The 19,600-nt window shown below is 35.7% G+C and overlaps 1 protein-coding gene and 1 long non-coding RNA gene across 2 annotated transcripts; one reads left to right on the top strand and one right to left on the bottom strand.

Annotated features, from left to right (window-relative positions):
- Positions 1 to 426: 426 nt before the first annotated feature.
- LOC138894994 (uncharacterized) lies at positions 427 to 2,296 on the bottom strand. The gene is made up of 2 exons (XR_011409180.1): positions 2,132 to 2,296; positions 427 to 807 (listed from the first exon to the last, which is right to left on the bottom strand). It is a non-coding gene; the product is annotated as an uncharacterized lncRNA (long non-coding RNA).
- Positions 2,297 to 13,928: 11,632 nt separating this feature from the next.
- LOC104090961 (AT-hook motif nuclear-localized protein 22-like) lies at positions 13,929 to 15,246 on the top strand. Its single transcript, XM_009596182.4, has one exon. It carries the CDS (start codon positions 14,298 to 14,300, stop codon positions 14,955 to 14,957), a length of 660 nt encoding a protein of 219 aa, XP_009594477.1. The 5' UTR covers positions 13,929 to 14,297; the 3' UTR covers positions 14,958 to 15,246.
- Positions 15,247 to 19,600: the final 4,354 nt, after the last annotated feature.

Genomic DNA, 19,600 nt, shown 5'->3' with positions numbered 1-19,600 from the left:
AAAGTTTCAGATCTCGGTCGCTATCGTAAGACGAGGCCAACTCTGGACTGCCTCGATTTTCCTAGGATCCACCTTAATACCCTCACCTGATACAACATGATCCAAGAAAGTCACAAAATATAATCAGAACTCGCACTTGGTGAACTTAGCATATAGTTTTTGTTCCCGTAATGTGGCAACCCCTTTGGGAGGGTGCTACTTACGAAACAAATCTAATTTACTACTTAAAACGTTAAGAAGATATTAGTAAAAAAAATTCAGAATAATTTAGTAGTGAAAATAGGCCCACGCGATAAGGTTCAAAGTGCAATATTTTTATTTTTTTTAAAACACACTTCATAATTTTCTTTTTAAAATGAAATACAGTGTCAAAATATCAACATAAGGTGATATAACTCTTCTTGAATAATCAACATGTTAAGAAACTTACTAACAAAATTATACTTTCATTCAACATCACTGCCAGTTTGTATTGTACATAAATTTCAAACTATCGGGTATAAAAAAGAAAACTAGTTTTCTCCTTTGTACATATTTACAAGACAAAGTGTAAATTCAGCATATTACAAGACTTGAGTTATTAACACACCCTAAAACAGCAAAACAAGTTACTAAATTCAAGTTACAAGATTTTGGTCTTAAGATCCAACAAGCCTCCAAATAACATACATAAGTGTGACATATATATATCATGTACATGTCTCAAAACTATACAAAACCAAGGTACATATGCAAATGTGATCTCCATAAGTGCTCCCAAAAAGACTACTCCATAAGGTCGTCTTCAAATTTCATCTCGTACATTACCTACGATAGAAAACAACTATCGCAAAGCATAAAGCTTAGTGGCATATAAACTTTGAGCTTGGAGTCATTAAATTCTCCAATTCCCCTTTTCAGTCATAGGTAGCTCAAATTTAACATAATTTAAAATAAGTGAACAAATATATCAAAAGTATCAAATATCAAACCTTGAAGTGTTTTCAAATATCAATAACAATGTTCAAGAGTCGAGAAAGCGTATGTTATCAATTCAAGAGAATTTGACAAATATCAATTTTTTGCCCAATATGTGCGTCATGCCATCACACTAAGCATAATCAGATATCAAGATGGACCGAAGCCCCAAATCAAGTAGGGTCAAAATCCAATAGTCAAGAGAATCAAGAACCATATTAAAAGTGGCTTCCTAGTTCGTACTTAACACAGACAAGTTCCATAATTTAAGGCGAGCTACAAATCCAAAGTCAAGATGGCAAAAGATCCAAATCAAGAGGCATGCCAAGATGAGTGACAAAGTCACTTCCACAAGAAGGACAAAGTCCCAACAAGAATGCAAAATGATCAAGCAAATCCGTACGAGTGGGCGATTTAGCAAATATCTTATAATACTTGATATAACACAAATACAACGATATAAATTAAAGAAAAAATAAATAAAATCTAAATTTATTTCAAACCATTCCAGCAAGTAAAAATATTACAAAGTTTATACATAAACCTTGGTGTTTTACCACAAAACAGTTCAACCACAACTTGAGGACAATCGAATCGTCTACGCCATAGACAAATCAAATTCCTCCACTTCCTCAAACACTTTCCTTAGATTTTACGAGGGTATATATACCTTAAATACATAATCAAATATCTATATAAGTTCAGTGATTTAACATGTCAAACTAAACATGATATTGATGAAAATTACCCAAAATATTTTAAACAGAAATTCTGGACAGTATCACTGTATTGTGTTGTGACTCAGTTTAGAAGATGAAAAAGGACAAACTAGACAGTATGGTCTTCAGTACAGTTGTAGAAATATATCTTAGCATTTCATAACATCTTAAATCACCCCAATATCAGTTCCGTACAAAAAGTTATGCTAAAATTACTAACAGTAGTACAGGGAGTATTTTTAAGACTGAAAATCTGGGCAGCACCTGCCCTTTACTTTATGATCTATTTTCGGATAAATACAGGCAAAACTAAATTTTGGTTCCTGAATAACAGTTATAGATCTATGAAATATATTTCTAGAAAGTCTTATATCACTTAAAATGGAGCTCTATACAAAAAGATATGAAGAAAATACTAATAACTGTCTAGTATAAAAACGGGTTTAGTAACTTACCACAAAAGAGAGGAGCAACTTGAGCTTCACCAAGAACGTGTTTTGCTGGTTAGTTTAGTGGAAATTTATGATAGTTTTTATGAAGTTTTTCAGGTGATAAGAAGGAGAGAGGGTAGGGATTTTCTTTGTCTTGAAAGAATGAAATATGAGAGGAGGTTATGGAAAAGCAAGTCAACCAAAGTAATATCTAAACTTTGGAGAAATATGAAAGATGTAGCTGCCCAACCTACTAAATATCTTTAGATAAATATAAAAGGGTGGTAGCCCAAAACCTTAATTATATAATGTATTTAATTATAATTCATCAAAATAATATTTAGTGTTACACATAGCAACACCATGGAACTTCTTTGTCAATAATAACACAACCTAAAGTAAGGAATTTTCATGTATTATCAATTTCACGTTTAGGAAGTGCGAAGTAAAATATCTCCTCATTATAAAGATGCTCAATAGAAAATATAAATATTAGTAAAAATTTGGGGTGTTACACGTAAGGTCTGAAGTACTAACCTAAATGTTGCTCGTGCTCCCCCATACTATGCAAGTAGACCAATACGTCATCAATGAAGACAATGACAAATGAGTCAAGATACGGTCTGAACACCCGATTCATCAAATCCATAAATACCTCCATGGCGTTAGTCAAGCCGAAGGACATTATTAAAAACTCATAGTACCCATACCTGGTTCGGAAAGCGGTCTTCGGAACATCTGAAGCACGAATCTTTAGCTGATGATACCCAGATCTCAAGTCGATCTTAGAGAACACCCTGGAAGCCTGTAACTGGTCAAACAAGTCATCAATGCTCGACAATGGGCACTTGTTCTTGATGGTGACTTTGTTCAACTGGCGGTAATCAATGCATATCCGCATACTCCCATCCTTCTTCTTCACAAATAACATCGGTGCACCCCAAGGCGACACACTAGGTCTGATGAACCCCTTCTCAAGAAACTCTTGAACTTGCTCCTTTAACTCTATGAGCTCCTTTGGAGCCATGCAATAAGGCGATGTAGAAATAGGCTGGGTGTCTGGCACCAAATCAATGCCGAAATCGATATCCCGATCCGGCGACATACCTGGTAGATCAGCAGGAAACACATTGGAAAACTCTCATACCATCGGCACTAAATCTAACACGGGAGTCTTTGCAGTAGTATCCCGAACAAAGGCCAAATAGGCCAAACAGCCCTTCTCAACCATATGTCGAGCCTTCCAAAAAAAAATAACCCAACTGGAAGTACCAACAGACAAACCCTTCCACTCTAATCTAGGCAACTCATGCATCGCCAAGGTAACAGTCTAGGCATGACAATCAAGAATGGCATGGTATGGAGACAACCAGTCTATGTCCAGGATAACCTCAAAATCAACCATATCGAGCAATAGAAGATTCGCTCTGGTCTCATAACCACATAAAGTCACCACAGAGGACCAGTAGACCCGATCCACAACAATAGAATCACCCACTGGTGTGGACACATATACAGGAATGCCCAAAGACTCACGAGATACATCCAGGTAAGGAGTAAATAGGGAAGAAACATAGGAATAAGTTGACCCTAGATCAAATAATACTGAGGTATCCCTACGGAAGACAAGACAGAAATAGAACCTGAGATAACTGCATCAGAGGTGACTGCCTCTGGCCTGACAGGGCAAGCATAGATTCTAGCCGGAGCGCCACCTGACTAGCCTCCACCTCTAGGGCGACCCCTACCCACCTGCCCTCCGCCTCAGGCCGGGCGGGCAGTATGGTAGTTGGTGCAGTAATCATGGGCCGATGGTCCTACTACTCGACCTTGCCCCGAAGTCTGGGACAAAACCTCTTCACGTGGCCAAACTCCCCGCACTCAAAACAACCCTTCGAAGCAGTGGACTACTGACTTGAAGTTTAACCCTGATGGCCCGAATACCCACTGGAGGAACCCTAAATAGCTGGCGGACAATAAGTAATATTTGGAATAGCACTGAAGTAGGGTTGTGCTGGAGCACTCCAAGCAGGTGATGGTGATGACTGCATGTGCCTGCTAGACTGGCCCCTCATGAACTGACCTCTTCACCCAGGTGGGTCTCAACTGAAACCACCAAACTGTCGAGGCTGCTTGTCCCTCGGTGCAAACTCTTCGCTGTGGTTGTGGATACGCTCGATCCTCCGAGCTATATACCTAACCTGATGAAAGGGAGTCCCCATATCTACCTCATGGGGCATAGAAACCTGAATCTCAGGGTGCAGACCTGCAATGAACCTCTGCACCCTCTCTGCGTCTGTTGGGAGTATAATCGCTGCACGACGAGATAAGTCAGTGAATCTCGCCTCATAGTCGGTCACAGACATATGTCCCAGACGGAGTCACTTAAACTGACCCCAAAGCTCCTCTCTCTACGAAGGTGGTATGTACTTCTCCAAGAACAGATGTATAAACGGATCCCAAGTCAAGGGAGGTGAACCTGCTAGCCTGCTAAGGAGGTAAGCCTTCCAGCATCTGTGACCTTGCCCTCATGTTTAAAGGTGGTGAATTCCACCCCGTTGAACTCCAATATCCTCATGTTACGTAGCATATCCTTGCACCGGTCAACGAAATCATGTGGGTCCTCTGACCGCTCATCCTTAAAGTTAGGGGACGAAGCCTAGTCCACTTGTCCAGCCGCTTCTGCTGATCAACGGTTGTGACTGGTACGGGCTCTAGCATAGCCGCTGCAACTGGCTGGGGCTCGCCCGTAGGTAATGCCCCTGAGTTCTAATAAACGGCGGCATCGTGCCCTGGAGCCTGAATGGTAAGGGTTTGTGCTTCCCCTCCCACTTGAGATGTGGCTTGGTCTATTGGAAATAAACCAACCTGCAACATATGGCCCATAACCTCCTGAAATCCCGGAGTAGTTATGAAATCTGCAAGGGCCAGCTCAGCTGCAGGAGCCCCACCCTGCTCCTCAATAACGGGATCATCCACTGGATCCACTGGTGTACAACATGGAGCAATTCTAAGACGCCCTCGTCCTCTGACAGGAGCTGGAGCCCTTCCCCGGCCTCTGCCTCAGCCTCTATCCACGAGGGAGCAGCCCCCTTACTGCCTGGTATATCTGTCGCGCGTGTTCTCACCATCTATGAGAGATCAATAGAAAGATACTTAGCACAATATCAACTGCACGATAGGAGATAAAGAAAGAGAGGTTTCCTAACACCATGTAGCCTCTCGAAGATAAGTATGGACATCTTCGCATCGATCCGCAAGACTCTACTAGGCCTTCTCAAACTCGTGAGACCTATGTGAACCTAAAACTTTGATACCAAGCTCTCACGACTCAAAATCTGTAATAGGTCGCGATGGCACCTAACACCGCTATTAAGCAAGCCCAGAAGTGAACCTCCAATTTAGTAATCCCTTTTTAACTTTTAAACAGAAGTTTCTTTTTTAAAAAAATAAATAAATAAAATAGTAAGATCTCATGCAACCGTACATACTCTTTTCTCAAAAGAAATACCAGTGTGAGAAGTACATAACCCATAGTAATGATAAATACGATAGTACATAAATGCTGGAAGCCCCCAAAACCTGGTACCACAAGTGCATGAGCAATCTAGAAAATATACAAAACTAATACAACTACTATCTGAAGGGTAATTGACAGAAATAATAAACAAGGTAGAGGAAGACTCCGGTGCTGCAGATCGAAGCAAGGCAAGCAGCTCACCACTAAGTCTCCATAAAAGTGCAGCTACACGCACGTGTGAACATTGGTAGTACATGTCTCAGTACCTACACATTCAGTGTAGAAGTGTAGCGTGAGTACGTAAAGCAATGCATACCCAATAAGTATCTAGTCTAACCTCGAAGAAGTAGTGATGAGGGGTCGATTTGACACTTACTAGTGGTCAAATAGTAATAAAAATACATAAAGTAGACATGGAGAATGTACAAAAGTAGTAATGAAACAAATAAAAGCAATTACAGTAATTCCCCACATGAATCTATATCAAATCACTAAACATGTCACAACTGGCCTTGAAGACGCTAACTCAACTGTTACCAAACCAAATCCAGTCTCTCAAGTATTAAGCACGACGTGGCTGAGGCGAATGGCCTGATCCCATAGGAATAGTGGTACTTAGTACTACCGAGGCAAACGACCCGATCACATAAGAATGGTGGTACTCAATACTGCCAACGCGAACGGCCGATCGCATAAGAGTAATTAAACACATTGTCGAGGCAAACGACCCGATCCCATAAGAATAATTTAATACACTACCGAGGCGAAAAATCCAATCCCATAAGAGTAGAGAAATTTACCTCGCTCGCAGAAGTACATGCTAGTCGAGAAGACACGGATCCATAGTTCATCAAATAGTTTCTAATTATTTTCCAAGGTAAGAGGCTAAATCAGTATCTTTATTCTAATCCTCAATCTCAGTCATAATCGAGGAAGTCAATATGCATGATAGATACAAATAGCACAATTAAGGCATGATGTGAATCTAAGTCTACCCGGACATAATATGAATATAACTACGTACGGAATCTAGTTACCTCGTGCGTACGTAACTCTCCACAAAAAGTAGCACATAATAATTAATACACCTAAGGGGATAAATTCCCTCTTACAAGGTTAGGCAAGAGACTTACCTCAATCCCAAGTCCTTAATCCGGCTCTTCAATCTCACTAGAACTTCTCTAACGACGGCGATGACTCCGAAACTAATCAAAAGTCATATAAACTAATGTAGTAAATATTTTCTCAAAAGTTCATAATTTAACTATTAAACTAACTCCCCAACCACATCCGAAAAGTTCATAAAAGTCAACCCCAAATCCACGTGCCCGGATTTTTAAAATTTTCGAAGATAAGTGTTACCCATGACCTCACGAACTCAAAATATAATTCAATTCATTTTCATAACCAAATCCGTGATCAAATCCCAATTTTACTTGAACCCTAGGTTCTCCAAAAAATCCCACAATTTCACTAATTCCCATGTTTAATCTACCCGTAATACATGTATTTAACTTAAAAATAGATAAAATTTACTTACCTTGTAATGTTGATGAGAATTCCCCACAAAAGTGCTCTCAAATTCGCACAAGATCAAGTAAAAATATGTGGAAAAATAGGCTAAGTCCCGAATTAATTACATTCCACTGTCCAGAGATTTCCGCACCTGCGGTCAAAATCTCTGCTTCTACGGAACTGCTGTTGCGGTCACTCGTCCGCATCTGTAGAAATCACTCGACTCCCGACCAGCCGCATCTGTGGGCACATTCCGCACCTGCGAGCCCGATTCTGCGGCTCCTCGCTTGCACCTGCGGATCAGCTCACGCATATGCGACCAAGGCCAAGGTGGCTTGATCCGCACCTGCGGACCCCTCATCACAGAAGTACTTCCACTTCTGCGAAAAAACCCTCGCTCTTGCGAACCTCATTGAGTACCCTCCATTCCGCACCTGCAACCAAGGCGCCACACCTGCGATGTCGCTTCTGCGGTCATTCCCACCGCAGGTGCGAATGCACCAGATACCTGAAACCTTCAGCACTTTGCCAAAATGCAACCAAGCTCCGTCGACCACCCGAGGCCCCCGGGACCTCGGCCAAACATGCCAATAAGTCTGAAATAACACTCCAAACTTAGTCGAAGCGTCAAATCACATCAAACAACAACCAAACGTGAATCGTACCCCAATTCAAGACTATTGAAACTAATGAATTTCCAATTTCTAAAATTGTTGTCGAAACCTATCAAACCAACTCTGATTGACCTCAAATTTTATACACAAGTCATAAATGACACAACAGACCTACTCCAACTCCAAAACCAAAAATCTGAGCTCGATATCTATAAGGTCAACTCTCAGTCAAACTTCTTAACCTTCAAGTTTCCAACTCTCGCCAATTTAAGTCACGATGACCTACGGACTTTCAAATCAATATCTGGACATACTTCTTAGTCCAATTTCGGTTCCGAAGTCGTTTACTCAAAATATTAACTCAATTCAAACTTGGCCTTCTTAGGCCACTATTAAGGAACTAAGTGTTCCGATTTCAATCTGAACCCTTTGAAACCCAAACCGACCATCTCCGCAAGTCATAAAATAGTATAAGCATATACGTAAATTCTTAATTAGGAAAATGTGGATCTAGAAAGCAAAACGACTGGTCAGGTAGTTACACTTATGGTGAAAAGGGTTGGTGGTAATATGGTGGTGGTGGAGAAGATGATGGGGTTTGGAAGATGAGGAGGGGGCATGGTTTTTTCTTTTCTATATTTTTTTCTTTGGGAAGATGAGGAGAGTGGGTTGGGGGGATAGAGTTTTTTTTTCTTTAGATTTTCTTTTTTTTTCTTTTGATTTATGACACGTGTTAGATGTTGATTGGCGCGTGTAATAGCAATCTTTAAGTAGATGTGGTCAAACACCGAAGTGGTATGTAATAAACACATCTTTAAAAGTTTTGGTGTGTAATATTATTTTCGTGTTTAACAAGTGTGTAAGAGGGATTTGAGGACAAGGTCGATGCATAATTTTTATATTGTACACCACATATTTCATTTTTAATGTAATTAAACATACGTCCGGCAAAGATTACATATGCTAATAAAATAGTTTAGCTATCATCAATTCTAGTATTATAGTCTCTATATCATACACGTGTATATATAACTTTTCCCTCTAACTAATAGGTTGTTTGGCCAAGCTTCGAAAGCCAGCTTATTTTGAAAAGTATTTAAAAGTATTCTTTTTTTAAAGTATTTTTCTAAAAAGTATTTTTGGTGAGAAGCAGTTTGCGTTTGACTAATTACTTTGAAAAGTATTTATGAGCAGCAATTTATGTTTGGCCAAACTTTTTAAAAGTAATTCTAAATGTATTTTTCTCAAAAGTAATTTCAAAAAAGTACTTTTGGGGAGAAACTACTTTTTTCTTCTCAAAAACATTTTTTTTTTCTTACAAAAATTTGGTCAAACCCTTCAATTTTGAGAAAAAAAAAATTTAAAAATACTTTTGACTTTGAATAATCTTGGCCAAACATGCTAAAAATCACCCACCCTTATATATCAAATAACTGTATATGCATTAATGACTTTCTCAGCCAAGAAGTCTGATTGGAATAGGCCAAAATTTATCTGAAAATTAACAAACCATTAATCAAAAGAGAAAGCCAGCGATTGCCTAGGGAAGTGGCATCTTTTCGGAGTCTGAAAGGGGCAGCGTTGACAGCAGTTTTACAATTTAATTAAGTACTCTCTCGGTCTATAATAATTAATTTTTTTGGCTTTTTTTTGGGTTCAAAATAACTGGTTTTTTTAGATTTTAAGAACGGCAAAGGGCCAAATATGACTTTCTATTTTCGAAAATAGTTTAAAAATATCTCTCGTTATACTATTGGGTTATCTATACTCCTGCAGTCATACTTTGGGTTCAAATATACCCCTCATTTAAACGGAGAGACAGGTATCATCGTCTTGTTGATCAATTCTAAATATCTCCTAATTAATTAAAAAGACTCATTACCCATACCCGAAAAATAATTTTTTTTTTGTAAAAACTGAAAAAAAACAAAAAAACAATTTAATAAAAACTGAAAAAACGAAAATATTTTTTTTTCCAGTTTTTACACAAAACTGCTTTAAAAACTGAATATTTTTTATAAAATAATATTTTTGTAAAAACTGGAAAAAAATCTGAAAAGCAATTAAAAACTGGAAAAAACTGAAATATTTTTAACTAAAAACTGGGAAACAAATATTGTTTTTTCAGTTTTTACAAAAAAAAACATTGCTTTAGAAAATTGCTTTTTAGTTTTTTTTCAGTTTTTACAAAAATATTGTTTTAGAAAATATTTTTCAGCTTTTTTTAAAGCAGTTTTTTTGTAAAAACTAGAAAAAAAATATTTTCATTTTTTTTCAATTTTTAGTAAAAAATAATTCAGTTTTTTCCAGATTTTACAAAAAAAATTACTTTAGAAAATACATTTTCAGCTTTTTTTTGTTTCAGTTTTTACAAAAATATTATTTTAGAAAATATTTTTCAGTTTTTTCTAAAGCAGTTTTTTTGTAAAAACTCAGAAAAAAAAATATTTTCGTTTTTTTTCAGTTTTTAGTAAAAATAATTTCAGTTTTTTTCCAGTTTTTATAAAAAATAAATTGCTTTAAAAAATTATTTTTCGGGTATAGGTAATGAGTCTTTTTAATTAATTAATAGATATTTAAAATTGACCAACAGGATGATGACACGTGTCCCTCCGTTTAAATGAGGGGTATATTTGAACCCAAAGTATGACTGCAGGGGTATAGATAACCCAATAGTATAACGAGAGGTATTCTTAGACTATTTTCGAAAGTAGATGGGGTATATTTGGCCCTTTGCTGTTTTAAGAATGAATTCATTATTTTTTTACTTATATTGGCTTTGGAGTAAATAGTGTTAGAATATGTGTTAGAAATATTTATAATTATAGATAGTAAAGATTAATATAGTCAATTTCATTATTAATTAATGTTAAAAGATGGATTTCTTAATCTGTGTGAAAATAATGAAGAAGTCACTTGTGAACCGGAGGAAGTATCAAATATATGGTTGAACTTGGGGCCTTAAACAACATACTACCAATAATTTAGTTAAGTGCTGATTACATGTACATTTTTGTCGCTTGCTTAGTTTCGAAGACTTGAATTTCATTGTATTAACATAAAATTTATTCTTAAGCTCAGATACTCGCAACTAAGTCTTCCTGGCAACAAAGATTTGGCCCACTGTTTAATGAAAAAGATTAAGAACTATGTGATTGTTTAAATTTTAGCGAAAGCACAAACTCAAAGTAATTTCTTTTCATTTGTAATTTTGGTGAACATAGCCGGTACCATGTGACACCACGGTTATTTTTAAAAATAAAAAGTAAATATACCCAAGATTACGCACATATCAAAAGAGTGTAGTGTGAAAGCAGAAATATAATTTAGGTGCCATTCACATGGGACTTTGGCATATATACTTTTGTTGTTCTTTCTTGTTTTACTGACTGGTCTAACCAGTTCCCCCCCCCCCCCCCCCCACACACACACCCCACCACAATTAGGAGAAAATTAACAGAAATATGGTATATATATATATATATATATATATATATATATAAAGAGTTAAGAGTTAAGAGTTAAGAGTAATGTAACTTATTATTGTACTCAGATGACACATGGATGTAGTCTAATGTAAACGACATGTGGTTGATTAAGTACAGCTAGCATATATAATCCCCATAATTAGCATTCGAAGTTCGAACCAATAGATATGTAGCGGGCGTTTGGACATAAGAATTGTAAAATTCCAAAAAGAAAAAAGTTAAAAAGTTTTTCAAGTAATTAGAGTTGTATTTGGACGTGGATATAATGTTGGGTTGTTTTTGAAGATTTGTGAGTGATATAAGTGAAAATTTTGAAAAATCGCTTTTTGAAGTTTTTCAAGTTTTCGAAAAATTCCAAAATTCATCTTCAAGTGAAAATTGGAAATTTTATGGCCAAACACCGATTTCGAAAAAAAGTGAAAAAAATCTTATGTCCAAACGGTCTCGTAATCTCATTTTACGTGACATTCTATTTTTTTTTAGTCAATCCCCAAAAAAGACGCTTTTTTATATTTAATCATAATTTAACTTTTAATTTTCCTTTTTACCTTTAATAAGATGATTTTTAATCATACAAATATTTCTATAGATTATTTTAGACCATAAATTTTAAAATCATCATTTATTTCTTAAACTTTATTTCCTGTCAAATATCTTCATATGAATTAGGATGGAAGAAGTAGTTCAATTTTGACACCATTTGATATGTTTCATCTTGATTACCTCAAATTTGCATGTGCAAGAGTACTCCGGCAGAAAACGAAGAAAGAAAGAATCCAAGCAAACCAGAGTGCAAAGCTATATAGGGAAAGTGCAAAAAGGTTAACTGTAGTAGAGTTGTCTCAGATTAGGTCAATCCAACAAAAGTGCAAGTGCAAGTGCAAATTATAGTGAGAATCTTGGCAGGGTTACGTTGTAGTGTGTGTCAGCGCTAACATCGCCTTCTTTCTTTCACGCCCCACTGACTCTGACCCCCTCTCGTGCAGTTGTGCTCTCGCAATTTGCGGTCAAACCATGTGGATGTGGTTTGGACTTTTTTTTCAAATGAAATCATGACTATTTCTAATTAATGTGTTTGGAAACTGGAATTGGATAGTATATTACTAGGAGTAGCTATTATTTGAGTCAAAAACCACCTCAAGCTTATATTCAAATTGTGGATTTAGTACTTTACCAAGAGTCATCGCATCTCACTAGATCAGATATAATAAACAACCTAAATTTTTTTGTGTTTTCCATGGTCAATGTTTATTCTCATATTTCATGTTAGTTTTGTTTGTATCAATCCGATTCCTTAGCAGTCTAAAATTATTCAGTTGAACCACCCATAATTAATTGAAGTAAATGAAATTAATTAAGATGCATGTCACAAAAGAAAAGAAATGATCGGGAGAAGATGAAGATGCCAAAAAAAAAAAACGTGAGATAGGGGGGATTTGACACTTTTCAAGTTTACAGAAGCATTCTGGACCCACGCGCGGTTGCTAAAACTGAGGAAAATTAAAGAATTTCATAAGACTTAAAGAGTTTGCAGAAGATAATGGTGAAAAAAATGAATTTGGATCACCCTCTCCACTTCACACTCAGGATTCACCCACACTTGCACGTTTTCTATCCGTCAGATACAACAATAACAAAACTAAGTATAATTCCACAAGTGATTCGGGAAGAATAGTGTATATACATTATCTTATGAAGGTAAAGTTGATAAATCCTATAAAGTCCGATTTAATATAATTTTGCCAGCTATGACTTCTTCACAACTTGTTCGTAGTATCGGTTATCTAACCTGGCCATGTAAAACAACTAAGTTAAAGCAAAGATCTATTAATTACTTATTTACATTTGGAGTACGCCTTGCTCGTTTTTTTCTATTTTTTTCTATTGGGAAGAAGAAAAAGAAAGCTAGAACCTACAAATGAAAGCTAGTCAAGTAGCAACATATATGAACTTTATAGTCCATGCAAGTAGTTAAACATACTGCAGTACTATGCTAAGATAAGGAAAACCTTAACCAATCACTTGCCAGTATAATGTGAGGAAAATAAGGTTTTTTTTTTCTTTTAATTTCCTTTAGTCAGCAGAAATTAAAATAAAGTTTATGGAGTATATTGAGAAATGCATATTGCCAACGAAATTGAAATAGGGATTGCGAGGTGTAGTGATTTATGCAACTATGTACATAAATAAAAAAATACTACTACTATATGTTTCATTTTATATGACCGTGCTTAAGGTACATTGAATCTTTTTAAAAAATAACTTTTGACATATAACACTAATAAGTTTTAGTTACATACACGGCATGATTTTTTTTTTTTTTACACTATATATCTATGGGTAAGTCTTTTTAAAATGCAAGATTTATAATACTGAAAATAAAATAAATTATCTACTACAACAGGATGGTATAAAAGATTCATGTTACAGTAACTTAAACTCAATTAATAATTGTTTTATATATATAAATACTAAGATATTCAAAGTACTTTTAAGTTGTAATAACTTGTCATTGAATTTTTCAAAAGAGGTGTTAATAGTGAGAAAATGTGACTTTTAAAATTAATGAGCTTCTAAGATAGGCAGTCCTTTTGATACGAGTAAAACAAATGAAGGACTGAGGAGAAATATTGATTGATTAATTTTTCTTATATACACGAAAGGGATTAGGCTCCTCTCCATTCACCTCCCATGAGCAGGCAAAATATAATTATTCAAAAAAAAAAAAAAAAAACAACCCAACCCATATATGGAAGATCTCATAAAGTCTCTTCTCATTTCTCAAGCTTAGTTAGCTCACCCTAACTCAAACTTTGTTATCATTCTTCAAGTGAAGAACAGAAATTTACCTATTCCTTTTATAACAAGAAAGCTGTGATAAATAGGTGAACTCAGAAACCTATTCTTATAACTGAGAGTAGACACATCTCTCTAGCTCCAATCATTATAGCTTTCCTTACTGTTAATTTCATAGCTTCTTCGCTCTATTACTCTTGGCTTAATTTCCATATTTCTATATCCGACAAATAAGTGTAAAATTGAAGTCAAAGACTATGGATGAAGAAGGAGAGATGGGAAGAAGGCCTAGAGGCAGGCCGACTGGATCCAAGAATAGGCCAAAACCACCCATTATCATCAACCGAGACAGCGCCAATGCACTCCGAACACATCTCATGGAAATTGCAGACGGTTGTGATATAATGGAAAGCGTTTCAAATTTTTCAAGGAGAAGGCAAAGAGGAGTTTGCATTATGAGTGGAACAGGAAATGTTACTAATGTAAACCTAAAACAACCAGCTTCACCAGGTGAAATTGCAACTCTACACGGGCGATTCGAGATCTTATCGTTATCCGGATCATTTCTTCCACCGCCAGCGCCTTCAGCAGCTTCTGGATTGACTATATATTTAGCCGGCGGGCAAGGACAAGTGGTGGGTGGTAGTGTGGTTGGAGCGCTAATGGCGTCAGGGCCGGTTGTTATTATGGCTGCTTCGTTTAGTAATGCTGCTTACGAAAGGCTTCCGTTAGAAGAAGACGATCAAAATCCACATCCAGTGGCTCCGGGAGATTCTCCGGGAGCCACCGGAGGACACGGACAACAACAACAATTATTAGCAGACGGATCGATACTTCATGGAATGCCACCAAATCTTCTTAACTCCATTCAGTTACCTCCTGAGGGCTATTGGGCAACTGGCCGACCTCCATTTTAACTTTGAAGGAATTTATACAAGGGGTATCAATTCTTTCTCTTGATCTTTTTAATTCACTCCTATTTTCTGTTATATTGGGAGATCAGGGAAGGGAAGGGGGCAGTAAAAAAATTTTATTAGCTACGAGCGATTTAGCGACTGATCAGCGATGGAGTTTGTAGCTAATTCGAGTTTTTTTGTAGTGCACAAGCACCACAAGATTGTAAGCCTTGGTATGGTATTCTTCCTCTTGTTTCAATTGTCTAATTAGCTTCTATCCAAGAATTCTTAGGAAAAAGAATTAGGAAAAGGATTTATATTTGGGTCGTTGACCATTTTAAGTTCGTAATTCTTTGCTTTAGATATCTCCTACTTTGGATTATATCCTTTTTCTACTTGATTTTGCATTGCGTGTTTGATGATGATCAGGTTATATATGTGCGGTAATTTGATCAAGTGAACTGTGTAAATTTCCTGTTTTCTTGCTGAGTCCCATGAGCTGCTTATAATAAAAGGATTTACATTCTTTCCAACTTTATAAAGCAAGTAGAAGTGTGTACATGATTTAATTTTCTGTAAAACCGGCCCATAATTTGTATGAGATTCATCTGAACAGAAAATGATACTCTTATTCCATAATTATGATACTTGACTGCAGTAATATAATTAGTATATCATTTTTTTCTTGTAAGAATGGTCTATGTATACAAGCTGGCCTCATAGAAGAAGCAACAACAACAATAACAACACCCAGTAAAATCTCACAAGTGAGGTCTGGAGAATAGTGTGTACGCAGACCTTACCCCTGCCCGAGGGAGTAGTGAGGTTGTTTCCGAAAGACCCTCGGCTCAAGAACACGAAACGAGATAATATATCAGTACTATCAACAAAAACCATAAAAATAATAATAGCATCATAGGAACCAGAAAATAGATGAAAAGCTGGCCTCACATCAGAAGTCTTCTCCTTAATTGCGTTACAAATGGTTTGGTATGGCAATTGGCAAACGACTGACGAAGCAAAGATATCGGTAGGGTAGCAACTAGCAATATTATATACTCCAAAGTTTCCAACATTTTCTTTAAGCAATAAAACAAGGTTGTTTGTTTTTCCATTCCTCTAGGATCATCTTCATAATCTTGGTAATTAGTAGTAGTAGAGTTTAAGGTTTTATACATAAAGAGAGGAGACATGAGTTACATCTGGTGGCCTGGACACTGGAATTTGCACGTGCACAGTGACTGAATAAGCTCTTTTTCGAGGCAAAAGCAATGTTTAGTGTGATGTTATATATACAGTCTGGTGTTGGCCTGGTCATGGACTGGGCTATCTCTATCTTTGATGTTTCTCTATCTATTTCTTGAGGAATTCAAGATTTCTGTAATTAAGGAATTCTTTTTTCACCGGCAATTGAGGAGCTGGCAATTGGGTGGGGGAAAGTTTCTTCTTTTTCTCCGCTTCAAGCATTCGGCGTTTGGAACTCATCACCGGAGGCGGCTCAAGAACATTAGAGGCCTAAAGCCAAACTCTTTTAGAAGGCCTTGAACTTAAAAATAATAAACTTCAAATTTAAATGAAAAACTAATAGTATGATAGAACACTAGAACTTGATTCTAGAAGTCAAGAACTTGACATAGGATAAATTTTATTGTTGCTGCAATGCTTAAAAAAATAAAAATGAAGCAATTTTAATTGGGAGTTTGCACCTAACTAAATAATTAACCTAAAGAATTACAAATCAAAGTGAAAATGTATATCACTCAACTATGGTTAAGTGTAAAAAAATATGTGTGCAAGAGATATATCTTACATTCATTGGCTTGGTATAAATATCCGACGTAGGTAAACTTTTACCGACTTTCATCCCTTATCTTAATTTTTAGAGGATAGACACCTTAGCAAGAGGGAGAAAAGAGAATATAAAACACAAGTTTTATTTTGAGAAAGAAAAAGAAGAAGAATATTAATATGAGAGTGCAAATTAAGTATTAGTCATCATAAGTCACATTGGCTAAATAATAATCTCTATTCTTTTTGAGAAAAATCTTATACCTTTTTATCATAAATATTCAAATGTATTTTGGAAAAATTACTTTAGTGTTAACCTATTATTAATCTAAAAAAGGGGACCTAGAAATTTTGGGGCCTAAAGTCATTGCTTCATTGGCTTTACCCTCAAGCTGGGGCTTTTGCATTTATACCGATTTTGGGATCACAATTGAACCTATACCCACTTTGTAAAAAAGTTTGTAACCGTACCCACTTTACCATCAACTTCAGACTTATCGGGTCTGAAGTTAAAAAAAATTAGTCTCAAGTGAAAAAATTACACTTCAAATGCACTTAAAGCCAAATAGGTCTGAAGTGCAACCAATGATTTCATGCACTTAAGGCTAATAAGTCTGAAGTAAAAAAATTGCACTTCAGATGCACTTAAATCCAATAAGTCTGAAGTGAAAAATTGTATTTCAGATGCACTTAAGGCCAAAAAGTCTGAAGTGCAATAAACGTTTTCATTCACTTAAGGCCAATAAGTCTGAAGTGAAAATTTGCACTTCAAATGCACTTATGGCCAAATAGGTCTGAAGTGTAACCAATGGTTTCATGCACTTAAGGCCAATAATTCTGAAGTGAAAAATTACACTTCAGATGCACTTAAGGCCAAAAGGTCTGAAGTGTAACAAACGTTTTGCTACACTTAAGGCCAATAAGTTTGAAGTGAAAAATTACACTTTGGATGAACTTAAGGCCAAAAGGTCTGAAGTGCAACAAACGTTTTGCTACACTTAAGGCCAATAAGTCTGAAGTGAAAAATTACACTTCAGATGTACTTAAGGCCAAAAGGTCTGAAGTGCAATAAACGTTTTGCTACACTTAAGGCCAATAAGTCTGAAGTGAAAAATTACACTTCAGATGCACTTAAGGCCAAAAGGTCTGAAGTGCAACCAACGTTTTTATGCACTTAAGGTCAAATAGGCATGAAGTGCAAATTGCCCAGAAACAGAAATTTGTTCTTCGAATTATAACAATCCAATATACGATTTAATACATAAATCTACTCCAAATGAGCTCAAATTTAAAACATAACCTCCAAATATCATCAGGATCAAGCCTCAATCATCAATTTGTCGAAACAATAATAAATCTAATGAACCCATTTTGAAATTAAGAAAAAGAAGAAGAAGAAACCCTAAACAATAGTAAAAAATAAATCGTCATAACATCTCACCATTGTAAAGTATCGTAAACTATATTAAAATATGTTCACAACCATCATATAAAATCATTGTCACTCGAAGAAGAAGAAGAAGAAGAAGAAGAAGAAGAAGAAGAAGAAGAAGAAGAAAAAAAGAAGAAGAAGAAGAAAACGAAGGAGGAGGAAAAAGAGGCCTGGAGTTGTTTAAAAAGTGAGTACAAGTTAAAACTTTTTTTAAAAGTGAATATAGATTAAATGAGAGCGATTAAATAGGGTGCCCCGTACAATTTTTACCTCTAGCCGGCACTACTCATCACTCAATCCGGTCAGTGGCAAAACTAAAAATTGTGACCAGGAGATTCAAATAAATCTAAAAATATCATACATGTTGATTTGAGCATATGTTTCTCTAGTGATAAGGGCATTTAAGATTTTATATACGTATTATTTACTTTTACATTATATTTACGAAATATAAGTTTCCACGAAGGGGATCCAATTGAATTCCCTCCGTCGTATGTGATTCCGCCACTGTCCCTACTTATTTTGATGAGATATTATTTGGAAAATAACTAAGAATGATACTCCAATTTAAAGGTGAAAGGGTATTATATGACTTCTTAAAGGGTGTAAAAAAATCTTAAAAGACGAACAATATGAACATGAGCGAGTAACATTATTATTGCGGTAGCTCCATGCTCCATATAATCAAACATGGCACAATATATATATATATATATATATATATATATATATATATATATATATAAGTCTCTCTCCACGTGCGTTGCACGTGTATCCAGTTCATTTATTAAAAAAATAGGTAATGGATACATATTACAAAGTACAAGTTTAAATATACCAAAAGCTAGGATTCTCATGCAACGTTAATTAATTTTATGAATAAAATCAAAAGACATAGTCCGACCAATTCTATCTCTGTTCTTCTAGCCATTATGCTATCAATTAAATTTTGGTATATCTCTATATTTTGAAATTCGATTGATCTGATAGACGTTATCAGAAGAATCATTCTTTGATCAACTTTATCTTCACCATACTTTCCAGTTTTAACAATATCAATTACGTCTTGATATAATTGTCTCTCAAGGTTGATTGCTCTTTTGTGGAGTATTCAAGAGTATTCAAACCTCGCTTTTTCTCTTTTAATATGTCATGCACAAAATCTTTACAATGATGAACTTTAGTGTCGTTTTGTCCCTATACTTTCCGAAAATGATATATTCTGATGTACTAAAAACATATAATTCCAACATTTAAGAAGTATATTGCATAAAATATAAGTTCAATAATATAATAAATCAAAGGCAGTAAGATATAGACTCACAAAGTTGTAAGCAAGTATGTGTGAAGTCATCTTTCACAAATATATGCAGAGCCTTACTTCTTTCTCAAGAACAAGAATCAAATAATAGCACAGTTAGTTATGGGTTATATAACAATATCT

Source organism: Nicotiana tomentosiformis, chromosome 6 (assembly GCF_000390325.3).
Source record: "Nicotiana tomentosiformis chromosome 6, ASM39032v3, whole genome shotgun sequence".
Taxonomy (NCBI): Eukaryota; Viridiplantae; Streptophyta; class Magnoliopsida; order Solanales; family Solanaceae; genus Nicotiana; species Nicotiana tomentosiformis.
This window is presented reverse-complemented; position numbering and strand designations above follow the sequence as displayed.